At 56.0% G+C, this 15,859-nt stretch overlaps 1 protein-coding gene across 1 annotated transcript in view; it reads left to right on the top strand.

The window, feature by feature from the left end:
- Positions 1 to 14,037, top strand: part of DUOX1 (dual oxidase 1) — a gene marked incomplete at both ends in the record, with an annotated part of 38,838 nt that extends 24,801 nt beyond the window's left edge. Inside the window, 13 exons of the mRNA XM_080707026.1 lie at positions 929 to 998; positions 1,232 to 1,357; positions 1,757 to 1,935; positions 2,300 to 2,530; positions 2,980 to 3,079; positions 3,338 to 3,387; positions 5,415 to 5,542; positions 9,911 to 10,064; positions 10,187 to 10,419; positions 10,585 to 10,743; positions 12,963 to 13,118; positions 13,215 to 13,343; positions 13,915 to 14,037. Of these exons, the coding sequence (XP_080563152.1) occupies positions 929 to 998; positions 1,232 to 1,357; positions 1,757 to 1,935; positions 2,300 to 2,530; positions 2,980 to 3,079; positions 3,338 to 3,387; positions 5,415 to 5,542; positions 9,911 to 10,064; positions 10,187 to 10,419; positions 10,585 to 10,743; positions 12,963 to 13,118; positions 13,215 to 13,343; positions 13,915 to 14,037 (1,838 nt within the window). The remainder of the gene's footprint in view (positions 1 to 928; positions 999 to 1,231; positions 1,358 to 1,756; positions 1,936 to 2,299; positions 2,531 to 2,979; positions 3,080 to 3,337; positions 3,388 to 5,414; positions 5,543 to 9,910; positions 10,065 to 10,186; positions 10,420 to 10,584; positions 10,744 to 12,962; positions 13,119 to 13,214; positions 13,344 to 13,914) is intronic.
- Between the last annotated feature and the right edge of the window lie 1,822 nt (positions 14,038 to 15,859).

Here is a 15,859-nt window from a genome sequence, read left to right as displayed (position 1 = left end):
TCCTCCGGTCTTAGCCTCCTGAATGCTGGGATTACAAACGTGCGCCACCACATCTGGCCTAGTCTTTTTTTTTTTTTTCTTTCCAGTACTGGGCATGGAACCCAGGGAAATTCCATCTCCGAGCTACACGCCCAGCCCTATTTTTTATTCTTTATTTTGAATCTGGGTCTCACTGAGTTGCAAAGGGCCTCACTAAGTAGCTGAGCCTGTCCGTGAACCATGATCCTCCGGTCTCAGCTTCCTGAATGCTGGGATTACAAGCCTGCACTACCATTCCCAGCTTGTTATGAATATTTTGTTGTTGTTGTTTTTTGGTGGTACTGGGGTTCCTGGAAGCCCTTCTACCTCCGGGCTACACTCCCAGACCTATTTTGTATTTTTTTATTTGGAAACAGGGTCTCTTAAGCCAGCATGGCTGGCTTTGAACCTGCGCGATCCTCCTGTCTCTGCCTCCCAAGCGTCTCCCAAGCATGTGGTGGTGCACGCTTGTAACAATGGCCATTGTTATGAACATTTTTAAACATAGGAAAAATAGAATTCTAGAGACATCTCCCATATACCTACCACCAAGATTCTGCATTTAAGCCTCAGGAGATTTTAAGCTGGGGGGACTTAGGCAGTGTTTTGGGGGGAGAACTGGCTCCATCGGCAGGTTGTACACAGTTCTTGAACTCTACCTTGGTACCTGATGGCAGTCCAGGACGATTCTCAGAGAAGTCTGCCCGGCCACCTTCCTTTCCAGCTTCCTTTCTCTCTGCCCACCTATGGCTGGGTCCAGCTCCCACCGGGGACCGGGCTGAGTGTGGGCCCCTGGAGGCAGGGACCCTCTACAGTGTGTGGACATGGGAGGGTGGGGGTCCTGAGCACTGAGCTAGCCCTCCTGGGCTCTGGGCTCTGAGCTGCTCCCTGGCCTGGGTCTCCATTGCAGGGGTGGAGGTACCTGAAGTCATCAAGGATCTCTGTCGGCGAGCCTCCTACATCAGCGAGGAGAAGCTCTGGTGAGCCTCCACCTGGCAGTAAGGGCTGACCCCGGCAGTGTTGAAGGGAGGCACTGGGAAATTGCCATTTCTGTCTCTGTCTCTGTCTCTGTCTCATCTATGGGGATCCTGCTTCCCCCTTGCTGTGAGCTCTAATTCTTCCTGGACAGAGTAGGTTTTAAGGCAGACCAGGGGCAGTCGAGAATCAAATGGCCGTGGTGGCCAATGACCCATTTCTTGCCCTTTTTTCCTAGTCCCTCCCCCAGAGTGAGCAACCGCTGTTCCCGCAGTACCAAGGAGACTGAATCGACACCACAGAGGCTGCAGTGCCCCATGGACACAGACCCTCCCCAGGAGATTCGGCGAAGGTTTGGCAAGAAGTACGCCTGCCCCTGAGCCCAGGCAGGCAGCCCGATCCTTGGACACGTCGCCAGGCACTGCACTCAGCACCGGGTGCAGGCAGACAAGGAAGGAGTCTCGGCCGAGGCTGTGGCCGTGATAGTTGTTACAGTGTCCACCACTGAGTGCTCTAGTGGAGGCCAGGCCAGGGCTCGCTGGGAGGTCAGAGAAGCCTTCACGAGGCGTCCCTTTGAGCCTCCAGGAAGGGCGACCCGTGCCTGGTGGGAGCCGGAGCTGCAGGCTGGGAAGGGAGGGGGCTGTGTGGATGGGAATGGACACGGGAGTGGGTGGAGCGCATCCCCGGGGTGGAAGGAGCCTCTGGGGTCTCCCCCTGGGACGCGGGGGTCCACCAGCCCAGGCTCAGGCTAAGCGTCTCCCAGGGTAACGTCGTTCCAGCCCTTGCTGTTCACTGAAGCGCACCGAGAGAAATTCCAGCGCAGCCGTCGCCACCAGACTGTGCAGCAGTTCAAGCGCTTCATCGAGAACTACCGGCGCCACATCGGCTGCGTGGCGGTCTTCTACGCCATCGCGGGGGCGCTCTTCCTGGAGAGGGCCTACTGTGAGTGCCTGGGGTGCGAGCCCTGAGGGCAGGGCGTCGTAAGTGACAGACAGCCCCTGGGGCGGGGCCTGCGATGGATGACAGCTCCTGGGGCGGGGCCTGAGGCGAATGACAGCTCTTTGGGTGTAGCGTGCAGGTGAACAGTAGCACCTGGGGCGGGGCCTGCGATGAGTGACAGCCCCTGGGGCGGGGCCTGCGATGAGTGACAGCCCCTGGGGCGGGGCCTGCGATGAGTGACAGCCCCTGGGGAGGGGCGTGCGGGTGAGCAGCAGCCCCTGGGGCGGGGCCTGCGACGAGTGACAGCTCCTGGGGCGGGGCGTGCGGGTGATGACCTCCCTAACCAGTCTCTGCTCCCCCTCGGCAGACTACGCCTTTGCAGCGCACCACAGGGGCATCACGGACACCACGCGCGTGGGCATCATCCTGTCGCGGGGCACGGCGGCGAGCATCTCCTTCATGTTCTCCTACATCCTGCTCACCATGTGCCGCAACCTCATCACCTTCCTGCGGGAGACCTTCCTCAACCGCTACGTGCCCTTCGACGCGGCCGTGGACTTCCACCGCCTCATCGCGTCCACAGCCATCGTCCTCACAGGCAGGGCCCGCTCCGGGGTTCGCTCCCGGCCTCCCCTCCTTGGGGGCCGCCTCCATCCACCTGCGTTACTGTACCGTGAACCTGGATGCCCTCCTGAGGGTGGAGTTGACCCGCCCTGGGGTGCAGCATCCCAGGAGCCAGTCAGCCCTGAGGCCCCTTCCCACACTTTTGAGGGCACCTCCCCAGTCCCCAGCTGACAAGCCACCAGCCCCCAGAACCCCGTGCCTAGTGTATCTCTCCCAAACATCAGTCTGTGGGAAGGACCTTCTAATGGCATCATTTCAGACTCACGTGGTTGTCACGGGTGGTACGGGAGAAGGCCCAGGAGTTTGAGGACAGGTCAGAGGTCCAGACCCCCCAACTCTGGCAGCCCTTCCCCTCCGGGGCTGACAGTGATGAGTACCCCGCGGCCTGTCCCTGGGCTCACCACCCGGTCCTGTCCTCCCCAGTGCTGCACAGCGCAGGCCACGTGGTAAATGTGTACCTGTTCTCCATCAGCCCGCTCAGCGTTCTCTCCTGCCTCTTCCCTGGCCTCTTCCACGATGATGGGTGAGTGTGTGTGTGTGTGTGTGTGTGTGTGTGTGTGTGTGTGTGTTGGGGAGATTCCTTCAGGTGGACAGAGCAAATACTCTCAGCCCAGAGATTTTTGCCTTCCAGATTGTGAGGCCGATGGCGCCCAAGCCCCAACCCCACACGAGCAGAAGGGGAGGCTGTTGGCAGTGTTTGGGTGTCTCCTCTGGGGGATCCCTTCTGGAAGTCCCAGAGGACACCTCTCAGGAGTTCTCCCTTGCCGTCTCTCCCACACAGGTCTGAGTTCCCCCAGAAGTATTACTGGTGGTTCTTCCAGACTGTACCAGGTGAGAGCCCTCCCCACTCTGGGTTTCTCGACCTGACCGAGCTCCAGGCTCTGGGTTCTACCCGCCACAGGGCAGCCCAGGCTCACTCAGCTCTCAAGGTGAAGCAGGGTCTGCCCCTGGCCCCAAGGACACTCCTGGGCAGTAGGAGACTTAGAGGACTCTGTATTCAATACTGTACTCCATGGGACTAGCTCCTCCCTAGTAAGAGCTCCCTCCCCTGTTCCCCCAACTAGCTCTCAGTGGAAAGGGAGTGGACGCTCTCCCACAACACACACCCCTGCCATGACAGTCGGTTTGAGGAATGCTGTGCCCGGCGCTGTGGGGGAGACACCGAGCTCTTTGTCAAGCCAGACAGGTGTCCACCCCTCCTTTTAGGATGACTTGACAAGGGGCTGTTTAGGGGCATAGGCCTAACTCCCTGTAACCACGCATTTTAGAGCTATTAGCGGTGAATTTATTCAAACTCTTCTCAAACCTATTTGTATGTTCAGCCTGTTCCCTCCTTAGGGTAACACGTTTTCTCTACTCGCTCCACTCTGTGAGACACAGCATGGATTTTTTATTTATTTTAATCCTAAAACACTCCGCTTTGAACTTCAGAGGGTGCAGGCTAATTCCTGCACACTGATGGATAAGGCTGTGTTTGCGATCCCGGCTCCAATCGCAACTCTCCAGGCGCTGATTAGATCCCTTTTTAACCTTTGCTTTTCTACCCTGCAGGGCTCTAATCTCCCTAATTTCTGCCTCTCTCCTCTTGGATCACCCGAGGGACCATTCTCTGCCTCTCCTCTCCACCCCGGCTCTAGCAATTTTCTCCGGCATTTCTCTGGCGTGGCCTGGGGCCCCCCAGGAAAAGAGAGGCTTCCTACCAACCCTGGGCTGGACTCGGGGGCTCTAGTGAGGAGCAGGGATAGTGTGGCCCCACCCAAGCACTCATGGTGCTCCTGTTGAGTGCTCAATGGAGTGGTGTGGGGAGGAGGACCAAGCCTGGATTCCGTGAGAGCAGAGCCTGCGATTTCCAATGTCTGAGCTAGAGAGCCCAGACTAGACCCCCGTGCGTCCGGTCATTCGTTCCATGCACAGTGTTACAAGGCCTTTCGTAGACACCAGGAGGGATTCAGTGGTGAGCTAGACAGGGTGGCAGGCCCCGCAATAGACACTGAGATTTTTTTTTTTTTTTTTGCAGTACTGGGAATGGAACCCAGGGGCATTCTACCTCCAACCTACACCCTCAGCCCTATTTTTATTCTTTATTTTGAGACAGGGTCTCCCTGAGTTGCAAAGGGCCTCACTAAGTAGCTGAGGATGGCTGTGAACCACGATCCTCCTGTCTCAGCCTCACAAATGCTGGGATGACAAGCGTGCGCCACCATGCCCAGCTGACATTGGGATTTTGAGCTCGCCTAGCCCCCATTCTGTTCTTATGGGCCCAGGTGAACAATGGTTGTGGGGACCTGGGCTGGGGAGTGAATAGGATTTGTTTAAAAAAATATCTATAGTCAGGCATGGTGGAGTGTAACTATACTCTCCCGGGTTCAAGGCCAGTTTCAGCAACTTAGACCCTGTTTTAAAATAAACAATTAAGAGCCAGGCATGGAGGCGCATGCTTGTAATCCCAGTGCTTGGGAGGCTGAGACAGGAGGATCACACAGGTTCAAAGCCAGCCTCGGCTACTTAGTGAGCCTCTCAGCAACTTATTGAGACCCTGTTTCCAAATAAAGTATAAAATAGGTCTGGGAATATAGCCTGGAGGTAGAAGAGCCTCTGGATTCTATCCCCAGTACCACGAAAATAAAACAAACTATTAAAAAGAGGTGAGGGTAATAGCTCAAACATAGAATGTCCCTGGGTTTAATTCCCAGTGCCAAAGAAAGGAAGGAAGGAAGGAAGGAAGGCCTGCGATCACTGGAGGGAGAGGAAGAGGAGGATGTTGGATTTCCCACCCCCACTTTGGGTGATGGAGCAGAGGGGACCCTGGCCCTGGACATAGCCTCTCACCCCCCACACACCCTCCTGTTCCCTTGCAGGCCTCACAGGAGTCATGCTGCTCCTGGTCCTGGCCGTCATGTACGTCTTCGCCTCCCACCACTTCCGCCGCCGCAGCTTCCGGGGCTTCTGGCTGACCCACCACCTCTACGTCCTCTTCTACATCCTGGTGAGCTTTGGGCAGCAGGGTCTGGGCAGGATGCCCCCGGGGAGGCAGTGAGGGCTGGGACATTGTTCTCCATCCGCTGTGTTGTTTCAAGTATCCTCTTCATTCGTCAACACCCGTCTTCAAAGATGGGGATTAGAGTATGGGGCTCTGCAGTAGGCTGACCCCAATGGGCAGTACTTGGAGGACGGCCTCCCTGGTATGGACTCTGCAGTAGCAGCCCCGCCAGGCCGGTCCACATTCCTCGCGCACACCCCCACACTGCTTCTGCCCAGTGTTTCCTGCCTTTGGGTGGCTGGTTTTGGCCCCTGGGCTGGTTTTGGCATCACCCTTTTTAGAGGAACTTAAATGGGCTCTGCCGCTTCTGTTCTGATCCTGTTTGGGGACGCAATAGCTGTAGCACCAGGCTAGCTCAACCTGCAAAGGGAGTGGGCTTGCTCAGAACATCTTCAGTTGGACTGCTGGTGGGGTCTCCAGGTTCCCCGCAGCCCATGTCGTGCTCAGCCCACGCTTGCATTTTCTCCCTCCTTCCCTCCATCCTCCCCTGGGTTTCTCTCTGGCGGCCTCACCTGCTTGTTCCCAAGCTGACCACATCCCTGTATCATGTCTTTTCCTCCCTGTCTTTCTCAGAGACAGAAATTCCCCGAGGGGAGCCCTTAGGGTCTGCTGAGAAGCTCAGAGCCCTTATGACTATCCTCTTTATTTCTAGGCAGAACTGCACACAGGGGTCTCCTTTGTTCTGAGACACGCGGCAGGCTGGCTCCTGCTGTCTGACCGCCCCCCCACCCCCCGGTGCCCTCTCTCCCCGTGGGTAGCAGGGAGGAAGGTCTGTCTCCATCTCGCCTGTGGCTGAAGTAACTACACAGCCTTGGCTTAGGTTGTTTCTCCAAACTGATGATGTTTATTTCCAAAAAATTCAGTCCTTTCTTCTGGAACTGCTCATTTATTCCTCCCTCCTACTTTCCCAATAATGGGTAGAGCCCTAGTATCCCCTAGTAGGGATGGAGATTATGTTCTTGTTCTTGGTGATAAAACAGCTTCTTTGATCTCGGAGGGATAAACCAGAAGATGTACCCAGCTTGACTCTCGAAGACCAAAACTCTTTTCTGACGTATCCCTGGGTTGTAAGCATCACTGGAGTTCAGAGCCACCTTTTCTGCCAGCAGGAAAGTTGGGGGCCCAGAAATGCACAGGTCCCTCTGCTGGGTGGTCCTAGCTTAGCAACTCGGGAGCATCTCACCCAGCTGAGATCAGTGCCTGCACCTCCTTCCTCCCACCTAGCCCAGGTGTGGCTGCTTAGCTCCAGGCAGAAAAAGACACGTTCCAAGTAAGGGACCCCAATGTAGAGCGATCCCAAGGACTTTGTCTGGGCTTGTGATCCAGGCTGAAAAGGGTAGGGCTAGCATGTGAGAAGCTGAGCTGGCTCCTCCCACCCCACCTCTCACACAGACACCACTCCCAGGCCCCTCAGCCCAGGAAGCTGCAGCAGGTTTGTGGTTTAAAAGTAAAGCCAACACAAAACGGGGTGTATAAGCAGAGGGGTATGAGGTCACCCCACCATTGTACTCTGCCTGGTTGGATGCTTCAGAGCCTTGGGTTTGGGTGTGGGTTCTACAGCAAAAGAGGAACTCTGGAGAAGGCAGAGCCATTTCAGGGAAGAGCTGAGAGAGTTCATTGATGGGGAAAGGTTCAAGAACTTGGGAATGGGCCGGGCGGGCGTGCTGACGCACGCTTGTAAGACCCGCGCTTGGGAGGCGGAGACAGGAGGACCGCGCAGGTTTGAAGCCAGCCTCGCTGGCTTAAGAGACCCTGTTTCCAAATAAAAATATAAAATAGGTCTGGGAGTATAGTCCGGAGGGAGAAGGGTTTCCAGTAACCCCAGTACCACCAAAAAAAAAAAAAAAAGAACTTGGGAATGTTCAGCAGGGTGAAGAGTCCTGAATGAGAGACCCGAGTTCAATTGACCAGATATGAGTGTGAGGCCCAGCGGAGGCGGGAACTGTAACTCCCACCCTTAGAACTTAGGCTAAGCTGCGCGGCCCGGTGCCACATGCATAAACTGACCCAAAAGAACGTGCCCTGGGATTCTGAACAATTATAGGAAGTCATGGAAGAGAGGTGTTCTGGGGCCAAACTGGTTAGAGAGCTTGGGGAGAAGATGGGACGTGGGCCAAGGCTTCAGGAGAGATAAGCTCACCGTGACAGGGCCGAGGAGAAACTGAAGTGCCAGGTGAGAAGGAAGCCTGTGCACAGGTGCGGGGGCTGGGGACACAGCAGGACCCGCAGGGGACAGAGGAGACCGGCCTGGCTATGCAGGCCCTGCTGGCTGGCGCTGAAGCCAAGGGGCCACAGGGCAGAGCAGAGGGTGAGTAGCCAGGCTGGGGCAACAGCCCTGGCTGGGGTGGCAGAAGGAGCGGACAGTGCAGGTGGAGGAAAGGGAGCGGTCTCAGAGGCAAGAGGGACCCCGGAGGGCGTTGTTGTGGGTACCACTGCCGCCGACGGCCAAGAGTGGGGACAGACGTGGCCAGGGTGGCCACCTGTGGGCCGTGGGCCCTGGCTGCGCAGGTGCGGAGGAGAGGGAGCGGTGGCGCCAGGCCCGCCCAGAGTGAGGAGTGAGTGAGCGGGGAGAACGGGGAGCGGCAAGTAGCACCTGACTGTATTAGACAAATTATGAGGAAGGGCCAGAGCTGGACAATGGCTGTCAGTTATCTTGTCGAAAAGGGAGGACGGGGAAATTGACCTGGAGAAAGCCGGGTCAATTCAGAGAAGAGCTGAGAGCACAAATTAGTCCTGTGGGCAAGGGTTTGAGAGTTTGGGAACAAGCCAGGGAAAGGATTCCTAAAGAGAGACCAGAGTTCAGCTGCGCAGTGTTCTTAGACTCCAAAGGCAGGGGGAGGTAAATAGGGAAGACTTTTCCCAACAGTTATTTTACCAAGTGCTAAGAGCTGAGAGGATACTGACAAACAGACCAACCCCTTCAGTTCAGCAGGGGAAGCAACAGTAAATCTGCAAGAGAATGAACAAAAATGGTTTGGGAGCCAGGAGTGATGGCACACTTGTAATCCCAGCATTCGGGAGGCTGAGACAGGAGGATCGCGGTTTGCGGCCAGCCTCAGCTACTTAGTGAGGCCCTTTGCAATTCAGTGAGACCCTGTTTCAGAATAAAGAATAAAAAATAGGTCTGGGGGTGTCGCTCGGAGGTAGAATGCCCCTGGGTTCCATCCCCAGTACCGCCAAAAAGAAAGAAAGAAAGGAAAGGAAAGGAAAGTGCTAGAAAGCTTTCTTAGCTGAGGATAACACATTAAAATGAGCTTCAGAAAGTCACAGCGTTTGCCTCCAAGAGTCTGGGTGAAGTGGACAGGCCCAGTTAGGCTGCAGCGTGAGTCTGGGTGGGGGTCCACGTGCTTTGGTGTAGGGTGGAGGCAGGTGGTGGAAGACAGTCTCATTCCTAAGGAATGCTTGGAGGCTGGAGTTGGGAGCGGTTCAGTTTTAGAAACAGGAAGAAAGCCGGGCGTGGTGGCTCACGCTTGTAATCCCAGCGCTTGGGAGGCTGAGACAGGAGGATTGCGCAGGTTCGAAGCCAGCCTTAGCTATTGAGTGAGGCTCTCGGCAACTTAGTGAGACCCTATTTTCAAATAAAATAGAAAATAGGTCTGGGAGTGTAGCCTGGCTAAGCCCCTGGGTTCCACCCCGAGTACAAAACAAAAAACAAAACAAAAAAAAAACTGGAAGGAGTTTCCAGTTTCCCTCTTTCATCATGTTCAAAGACCTGGTTGGTATTCACGTCACCAGTCCTCTGCTTTCCACTAAATAACTGACATCTATTTTATTTTATTTACTACTGGAGATTGAACCCAGGGGCATTCCGCCTGCACGCCACTCCCCTAATCCTATTTTATTTAGAAACAGGGTCTTTCTCAAGTTGCTAAATTGCTGAGACTGCCTTTGAACCTGGGATCCTCCTGCCTCCACCTCCCAAGTACTGGGATTATAGGCATGTGCCATGGTGCCTACCTAATATTTGTTATTTTCTGCGGTATAGGGGGATGGAACCCAGGGGCATTCTACCTCCGAGCCCCACTCCCAGCCCTATTTTTTACTCTTTATTTTGAAACAGGCTCTCACTGAGTCGCAGAGGGCCTCACTGAGTAGTAGCTGAGGCTGCTGTGAACAGCCGTGCTCCTGTCTCAGCCTCCCAAATGCTGGGATTATAAGTGTGCGCCACCATGCCCGGCTCAATAGCTGACTTTTAGAAGCATGGCAAGGTGGGAGGGGGTGTACCAGCGTGGAGGGCTGCGGGGGCCGAGGCATGTGCCGGCCCGTGCCCTACTGGCGTACCCCTAGGTCTGAGCTCTGCTCGTCTCTCTTCAGCTCATCGTCCACGGCAGCTACGCACTGATCCAGCTGCCCCGTTTCCACATCTTCTTCCTGGTCCCAGCGCTCATCTATGTAGGGGACAAGCTGGTGAGCCTGAGCCGGAAGAAGGTGGAGATCAGCGTGGTGAAGGCGGAGCTGCTGCCCTCAGGTACCCATCTGGAGGCTGTCTGGGGGCCCTGTCCCCTCCCGAGGGTGGGTTTCGGGAAGCTCTTCAGAGGCCACATTAGCTGGGTTCAGGGCAGTGGCCTCGCTTCTCCCTTCTCTACCCAGGAGTGACCCACCTGCGGTTCCAGCGGCCCCAGGGCTTTGAGTACAAATCAGGGCAGTGGGTGCAGATCGCCTGCCTGGCTCTGGGGACCACAGAGTACCACCCCTTCACGCTGACCTCGGCGCCCCACGAGGACACGCTCAGCCTGCACATCCGGGCAGCGGGGCCCTGGACCACGCGCCTCAGGGAGATCTACTCACCCCCGACGGGCGACGGCCATGCCAGATACCCAAAGGTGCCCAGACCCAGGCCAGATAGGCCACACGCTCCCAGCCTGACCCCGCAGCCCCCCAGATGTCCCCTCTCACCCCCATCCTCCGCTTCAGCCCATATCCGCCGCCTTTCCCTGCCCTCCATTCCTGGCTTCCAAGCTGAAGCCCAGCCCCCTGCCTCCCTGCAGCTGTACCTCGACGGGCCATTTGGAGAGGGCCACCAGGAGTGGCATAAGTTTGAGGTGTCTGTGCTGGTGGGCGGGGGCATCGGGGTCACCCCCTTTGCCTCCATCCTCAAAGACCTGGTCTTCAAGTCATCAGTCAGCTGCCAAGTGTTCTGTAAGAAGGTGAGCGCCGCCCTCCCGCCAGCCGGGGCTCCCGTGTCTCTGTCTCTCTCCTGCCTCTCCCCTGACCAGGGCCAGTGGGCCTGAGACCCTGGGGTGGGTGCGGGTGGGAACACAAGTGGTTTGCTGATGAATGCAGGTTCCTGCCTGGTTTCTCTCAGTGAAGGGGGGCGCTCTACAGTAGAATTTGCTTCTGGGAGTCCCTCCTGGTAGGGTTGGGGGCAGGGATAAAGATATCCATTCAGATCCATTGTACATGCTTATAATCTCAGTATTCTGGAGACTGAGATAGGAGGATCGTGGTTCAAGGACAGCCTCAGCTACTTAGTGAGGCCCCTTGCAACTCAGTGAGACCCTGTTTAAAAATATAGAATAAAAAATAGGGCTGGGAGTGTAGCTAGAAGGTAGAATGTCCCTGGGTTCCATCCCCAGTACTGCAAAAAATATGTATATAAATATATTATATATTAATTAATTATATATAAAATATATAAATACGTATACCTATTCGGTGGCACAGGCTTGTTTGTAATCAATTCCAGCATTTGGGAGGCTGAGACAGGAGGATCGCAGTTTGAAGCCAGCCTCAGCTACTTAGTGAGGCCCTTTGCAACTCAGTGAGACCTATTTCCAAATAAAGAATAAAAAATAAAGTTGAAGGTGTATCTCGGAGGTAGAATGACTCTGGGTTCCAGCCCTAGTACTGAAAAAAAAAAAAAAAATCCATTCCCTCTCATCAAGGCATCCAGCCGTGGAGCACAGCTGGCCGGGACAGGGAAGGACACGCTTCAGGGCTAGGGCACAAGTGGACTGACTCAGCTCTTGGGAGGAAGGGGGTAGTGGAGAGGCAGGGCTGGGGGGCTGGGTTGGCCCAGGGTGTGCAGCCCAAGCCCTCAGGCCCCTCCACACAGGGCCCCTTCTCTTCAGCTTGGACCCAGTGGCAGGCAGGCTCCTGCTTGTCTGCCTGGGCCTGGCAGGTGAGTCAGGACTGCGGGAATGCGGAGGGCAGAGGCCCAGCCCGTGTGTTGTCAGCACTTAGAGAGTGACAGCTCCCTTCCTCTCCTCTGTCCCTGCCAGCTCAGACCCGCACTTCTAGCCCAGCTTCTCTCCTTCAGAAGCTGCTGGAGATGAGGGCCGGCGTGGTGGCACACGCTTGCGATCTCAGCATCTGGGAGGCTGAGACAGGAGGAGCGTGGTTCGTGCATAGCCTTAGCTATTTAGTGAGGCCCTTTGCAACTCAGCGAGACCCTGTTTCAAAAATAAAGAAAAAAAAATAGGGCTGGGGGTGGAGCTCAGAGGTAGAATGCCCCTGGGTTCCAGGGTTTCATCCCCAGTACCACCAAAAAAAAAAAAAAAAAAGCTGATGATGCGTGGGCATGGGGGCACATGCTTGTAATCCCAGTACTTGGGAGGCTGAGACAGGAGCGTCACAGATTCAAAGCCAGCATTGGCAACTTAGTGAGGCCTTCAGCAATTTAGCGAGACCCCCAAAAATAAAATAAATCTTTTTGGATGTAGCTCGGAGACAGAAGGCCACTGGTTTCCATCCCCAGTATGAAAGAAAGAAAGAATGAATGAATGAATGAATGAATGAAGAAAAGAAAGAAAAAGAAAAGAAAGAAAGGAAACGAAAAGCTGGAGATGGCTTCCCCTAGGCCGGTGGTCTCTCTCTGAGCTCATTTGCATAGGCTGTCCTGTGAAATTCCCCTCCGCCAGCAGCTCTGTGCCCAGGAAGCCTCTGGTGGGCTGGCTTCTGCAGATCCAGCTGAAGGGAGTGGTAGATGGGCTCAGCCCGAGGCTGCTGCTGCCCACCTCACAGACCTTCAGCTCTCCAAAACTGAAGCCCTGCCAGGCTTGGTGGGCACGCTTGTCATCCCAGCATTCGGGAGGCTGAGACAGGAGGATCGCGGTTCGCTGACGCCTCAGCTACTTAGTGAGGCCCTCTGCAACTCAGTGAGACCCTGTTTCAAAATAAAAAATAAAAGATAGGGTTGGGAGTGTAGCTTGGAAGTAGAATGCCTCTGGGTTCCATCTCCAGTACTGCAAACAAACAAACATACAAAATTAAGCCCCTTTATCCTGGCCCCAGGCAGCCTCCCATGCCCCGGGGCAACTCCATCTCTGACCTCTAGAACCCGGTTCCCCACACTTCAACTCCCAGGCACAAGCCGGCAAGGAGACCCCGGGATTGAAGGGGTCCCTGATCCCGCCTGTGTCCCCAGATCTACTTCATCTGGGTGACGCGGACACAGCGGCAGTTCGAGTGGCTGGCTGACATCATCCGGGAGGTGGAGGAGAACGACTGCCAGGACCTGGTGTCCGTGCACATCTACATCACCCAGCTGGCCGAGAAGTTCGACCTCAGGACCACCATGCTGGTAGGCCAGGGAGGCCAGCCAGGGCAGGTGGCCGCCGTTTGGGCTGGAGTGGAGCCCGCAGGCTGGCTGCGACCTTCCTGTCCCCCTCTCCCCAAGTACATCTGTGAGCGGCACTTCCAGAAGGTGCTGAACCGGAGCCTGTTCACGGGCCTGCGCTCCGTCACCCACTTTGGCCGCCCCCCGTTTGAGCCCTTCTTCAACTCCCTGCAGGAGGTCCACCCACAGGTCGGTCCAGCCCCTATCCAGGTTCTCTTCGCCTTTATTATGTGGGGTCTGAGCAAAGCTCCCAAACATACCCAATCAGGGAAGGCTGCTGACAGAATCTGCCTCTGGGAGATTGGTGGGCAATGCCCCTGGGCCAGGGGGGCGGCGGGTAACAGGGACTTACCAAATCTGAAGCCATGTCCAAAAGAAAGAACTCAAGAATCGGGCTAGACTTTGGCACTTGAGGGCTGCCCTTGACATTTGGGCCAGCCCTCTCCCCAGACACTCAGCTATCTTCATGGAGACACTGATTTATCCCTCAGTTTGAACATTGATTAGCCCAGTCCCTTTGAGAAACTGACCTAGCACTTACTAAAATCACGCTAAACTAACACACTGGACCAGCCTTCACCCTGCCTGGTACAGAGCAGACCGTCACCAGGCCCACTGGATGGGCTCTTGCTGGCCTTTAACACAAATAGGGAGCTAGCCTGCACCTCTGCGCTACAGCAGCAGTGCTTGCCCGTCGAACCCTGCGCTGACTTTGCCACTGAACAACAAAGCTGGTCTTCACCGCTTCCTCCTGCAACAGGTCCGGAAGATCGGGGTGTTCAGCTGCGGCCCGCCTGGCATGACCAAGAACGTGGAAAAGGCTTGTCAGCTCATCAACAGGCAGGACCGGACTCATTTCTCCCACCATTACGAGAACTTCTAGGCCTGCTGCCCAGGCCTCTGCCCACTGTAGCGCACGGAGGTCCAGACTTTCTACTTCTGGCCGTCCACCCTCTCCTCCTTCCACCTCCCAACTTGGTTCCAGGAGGCCATGCTCAGTCATCAAGTGTGGGCAAAGTTTTTTCCCTAGGCCTAGAATGTGTCTCAGTCTGGAGAAGTGGGGGGCACTGCCTAGGGACCAGAGGTTGAGAAAAAGGGGAGCTATTGGCTTGGGGCCAAAGGAAGCCTCGCCTTCCAGCCTAAAGGAAGAGGAAAAAAAAAAAACCTAAGACAAACTGACAAGTAGTGTGTGTGTGTGTGTGTGTGTGTGTGTGTGTGTGTGTGTGTGAGGGGGGGGAGAGGGGGGGAATAGAGACAGACTGTGCACTAAGGATGAAGTGGATACAGATGCTGCTTCTTGGGACCCCCCCCCTTGGCCTTCCCTGCCGATGCCTGGGGGAGGTAGATGCCTGGGGGAGGTAGATGCCTGGGGGAGGTAGAGGCCGATCCATAGCCGGCAGTTGTGGAAGCGTCCTCAGCGCCCCAGTCCAGTGGCACAATGGACCTATTCTCCCACATTTTGAAACATGCAGTGTAGCCAGCGTAACCCCGGTCTATGCAGGGTCCCTCACCCCTCTCCTCTCTGCTTCAGCATCCTCTTTTACAAATAAATCACTTGACCACCTGCAGGGTTTCTTTATTTCACTCCAGGACAGGGCGAGGCACAGGCAGAGTGAACCACTCACCCAGCCGGCTGGCCAGGCTTCTCCTCTGAGCTCCAGCTCAAGCTTGCTGGTGTGTACTGAATAAAGGGACCTGCCTGAGGCCAAGTACCCAGCGGGAGACCCCTCTCTCAGCCCAGAGGTCCCTCCCTGATGCAGGGCTCTTCGGGTGGCTTGTGTGAGGCCTCTGCAATCTGGTGGAGTGGAGCAGAGGGAGGTTTGGGGGATTCTGGAGGAGGTGCGCTGGGCAGAGTGAACAGGACCAGGGCTGGGACCCGAGTTGGCCTAGCTTGCCGAGGCCCTCGTTTTCCCAGCCCCTCTGAGCACTGGGTGGGTCGGGCTCCTGTGCCTCTGGGGTCTTCCAGACAGTGAGATGACAGGTGAGCTCATCTGCAAAATGGCTGGATACTTGCCAGTCTAAAGACAGGGCTCATCTTCAAGTGATGGCCCATTCTTTCTTTCTTTTTTTTTTTGTACTGGACATTTTACCTCTGAGCTACACTCCCAGCCCTATTTTTTTTATTCTTTATTTTGAAACAGGGTCTCACTGAGGTGCAAAGGGCCTCACTAAATAGCTGAGGCTGTCCTGGAACTGAGATCCTCTTGTCTCAGCCTCTCAAATGCTGGGATTACAAGCATGCGCACTACGCCCAGTTTGTAATTGTTCATTTTTAAGAGATTCTTTTGTCCCCATGTAAAACCTATACTTGTCAGATCAAAGGGACTAGAAACTCCCAAATCCTGGGGTTCACAACGCACTTGGGGCTGCCCGTTTGGGTGGTGGTAGAGGTCCTCGGCCTGAGCTCCCGGGTGGCTGTCCCTTAGGGTGCTTGTCCAGCGGTCGGGGAGCATCCCTGTGGGGGCCCAGGGCGGGTCTGGGGCGAGGGCCAGCAACTCTGCCCTGCCTGGCCCCGGGTGGGCTCCTAGCGTCTTGGAGGCGCGGCCGCCAGGGGGCGCACGCGGCCAGCGGAGGGAGGGATGCTCGGCCTTGGGCGCGGGCGCCATCCCCAGTCTGGGGCTGGGGCCAGCTCCGGGTGGGAAGAAGGGGGAGGGCGCCATCCGCCATCCGCGTGGCAGGCCGCCGCCTCTGGGCCCAGCGCGCCG

The sequence above is a fragment of the Muscardinus avellanarius genome (assembly GCF_963383645.1).
Source record: "Muscardinus avellanarius genome assembly, chromosome: 12".
Taxonomy (NCBI): Eukaryota; Metazoa; Chordata; class Mammalia; order Rodentia; family Gliridae; genus Muscardinus; species Muscardinus avellanarius.
This window is presented reverse-complemented; position numbering and strand designations above follow the sequence as displayed.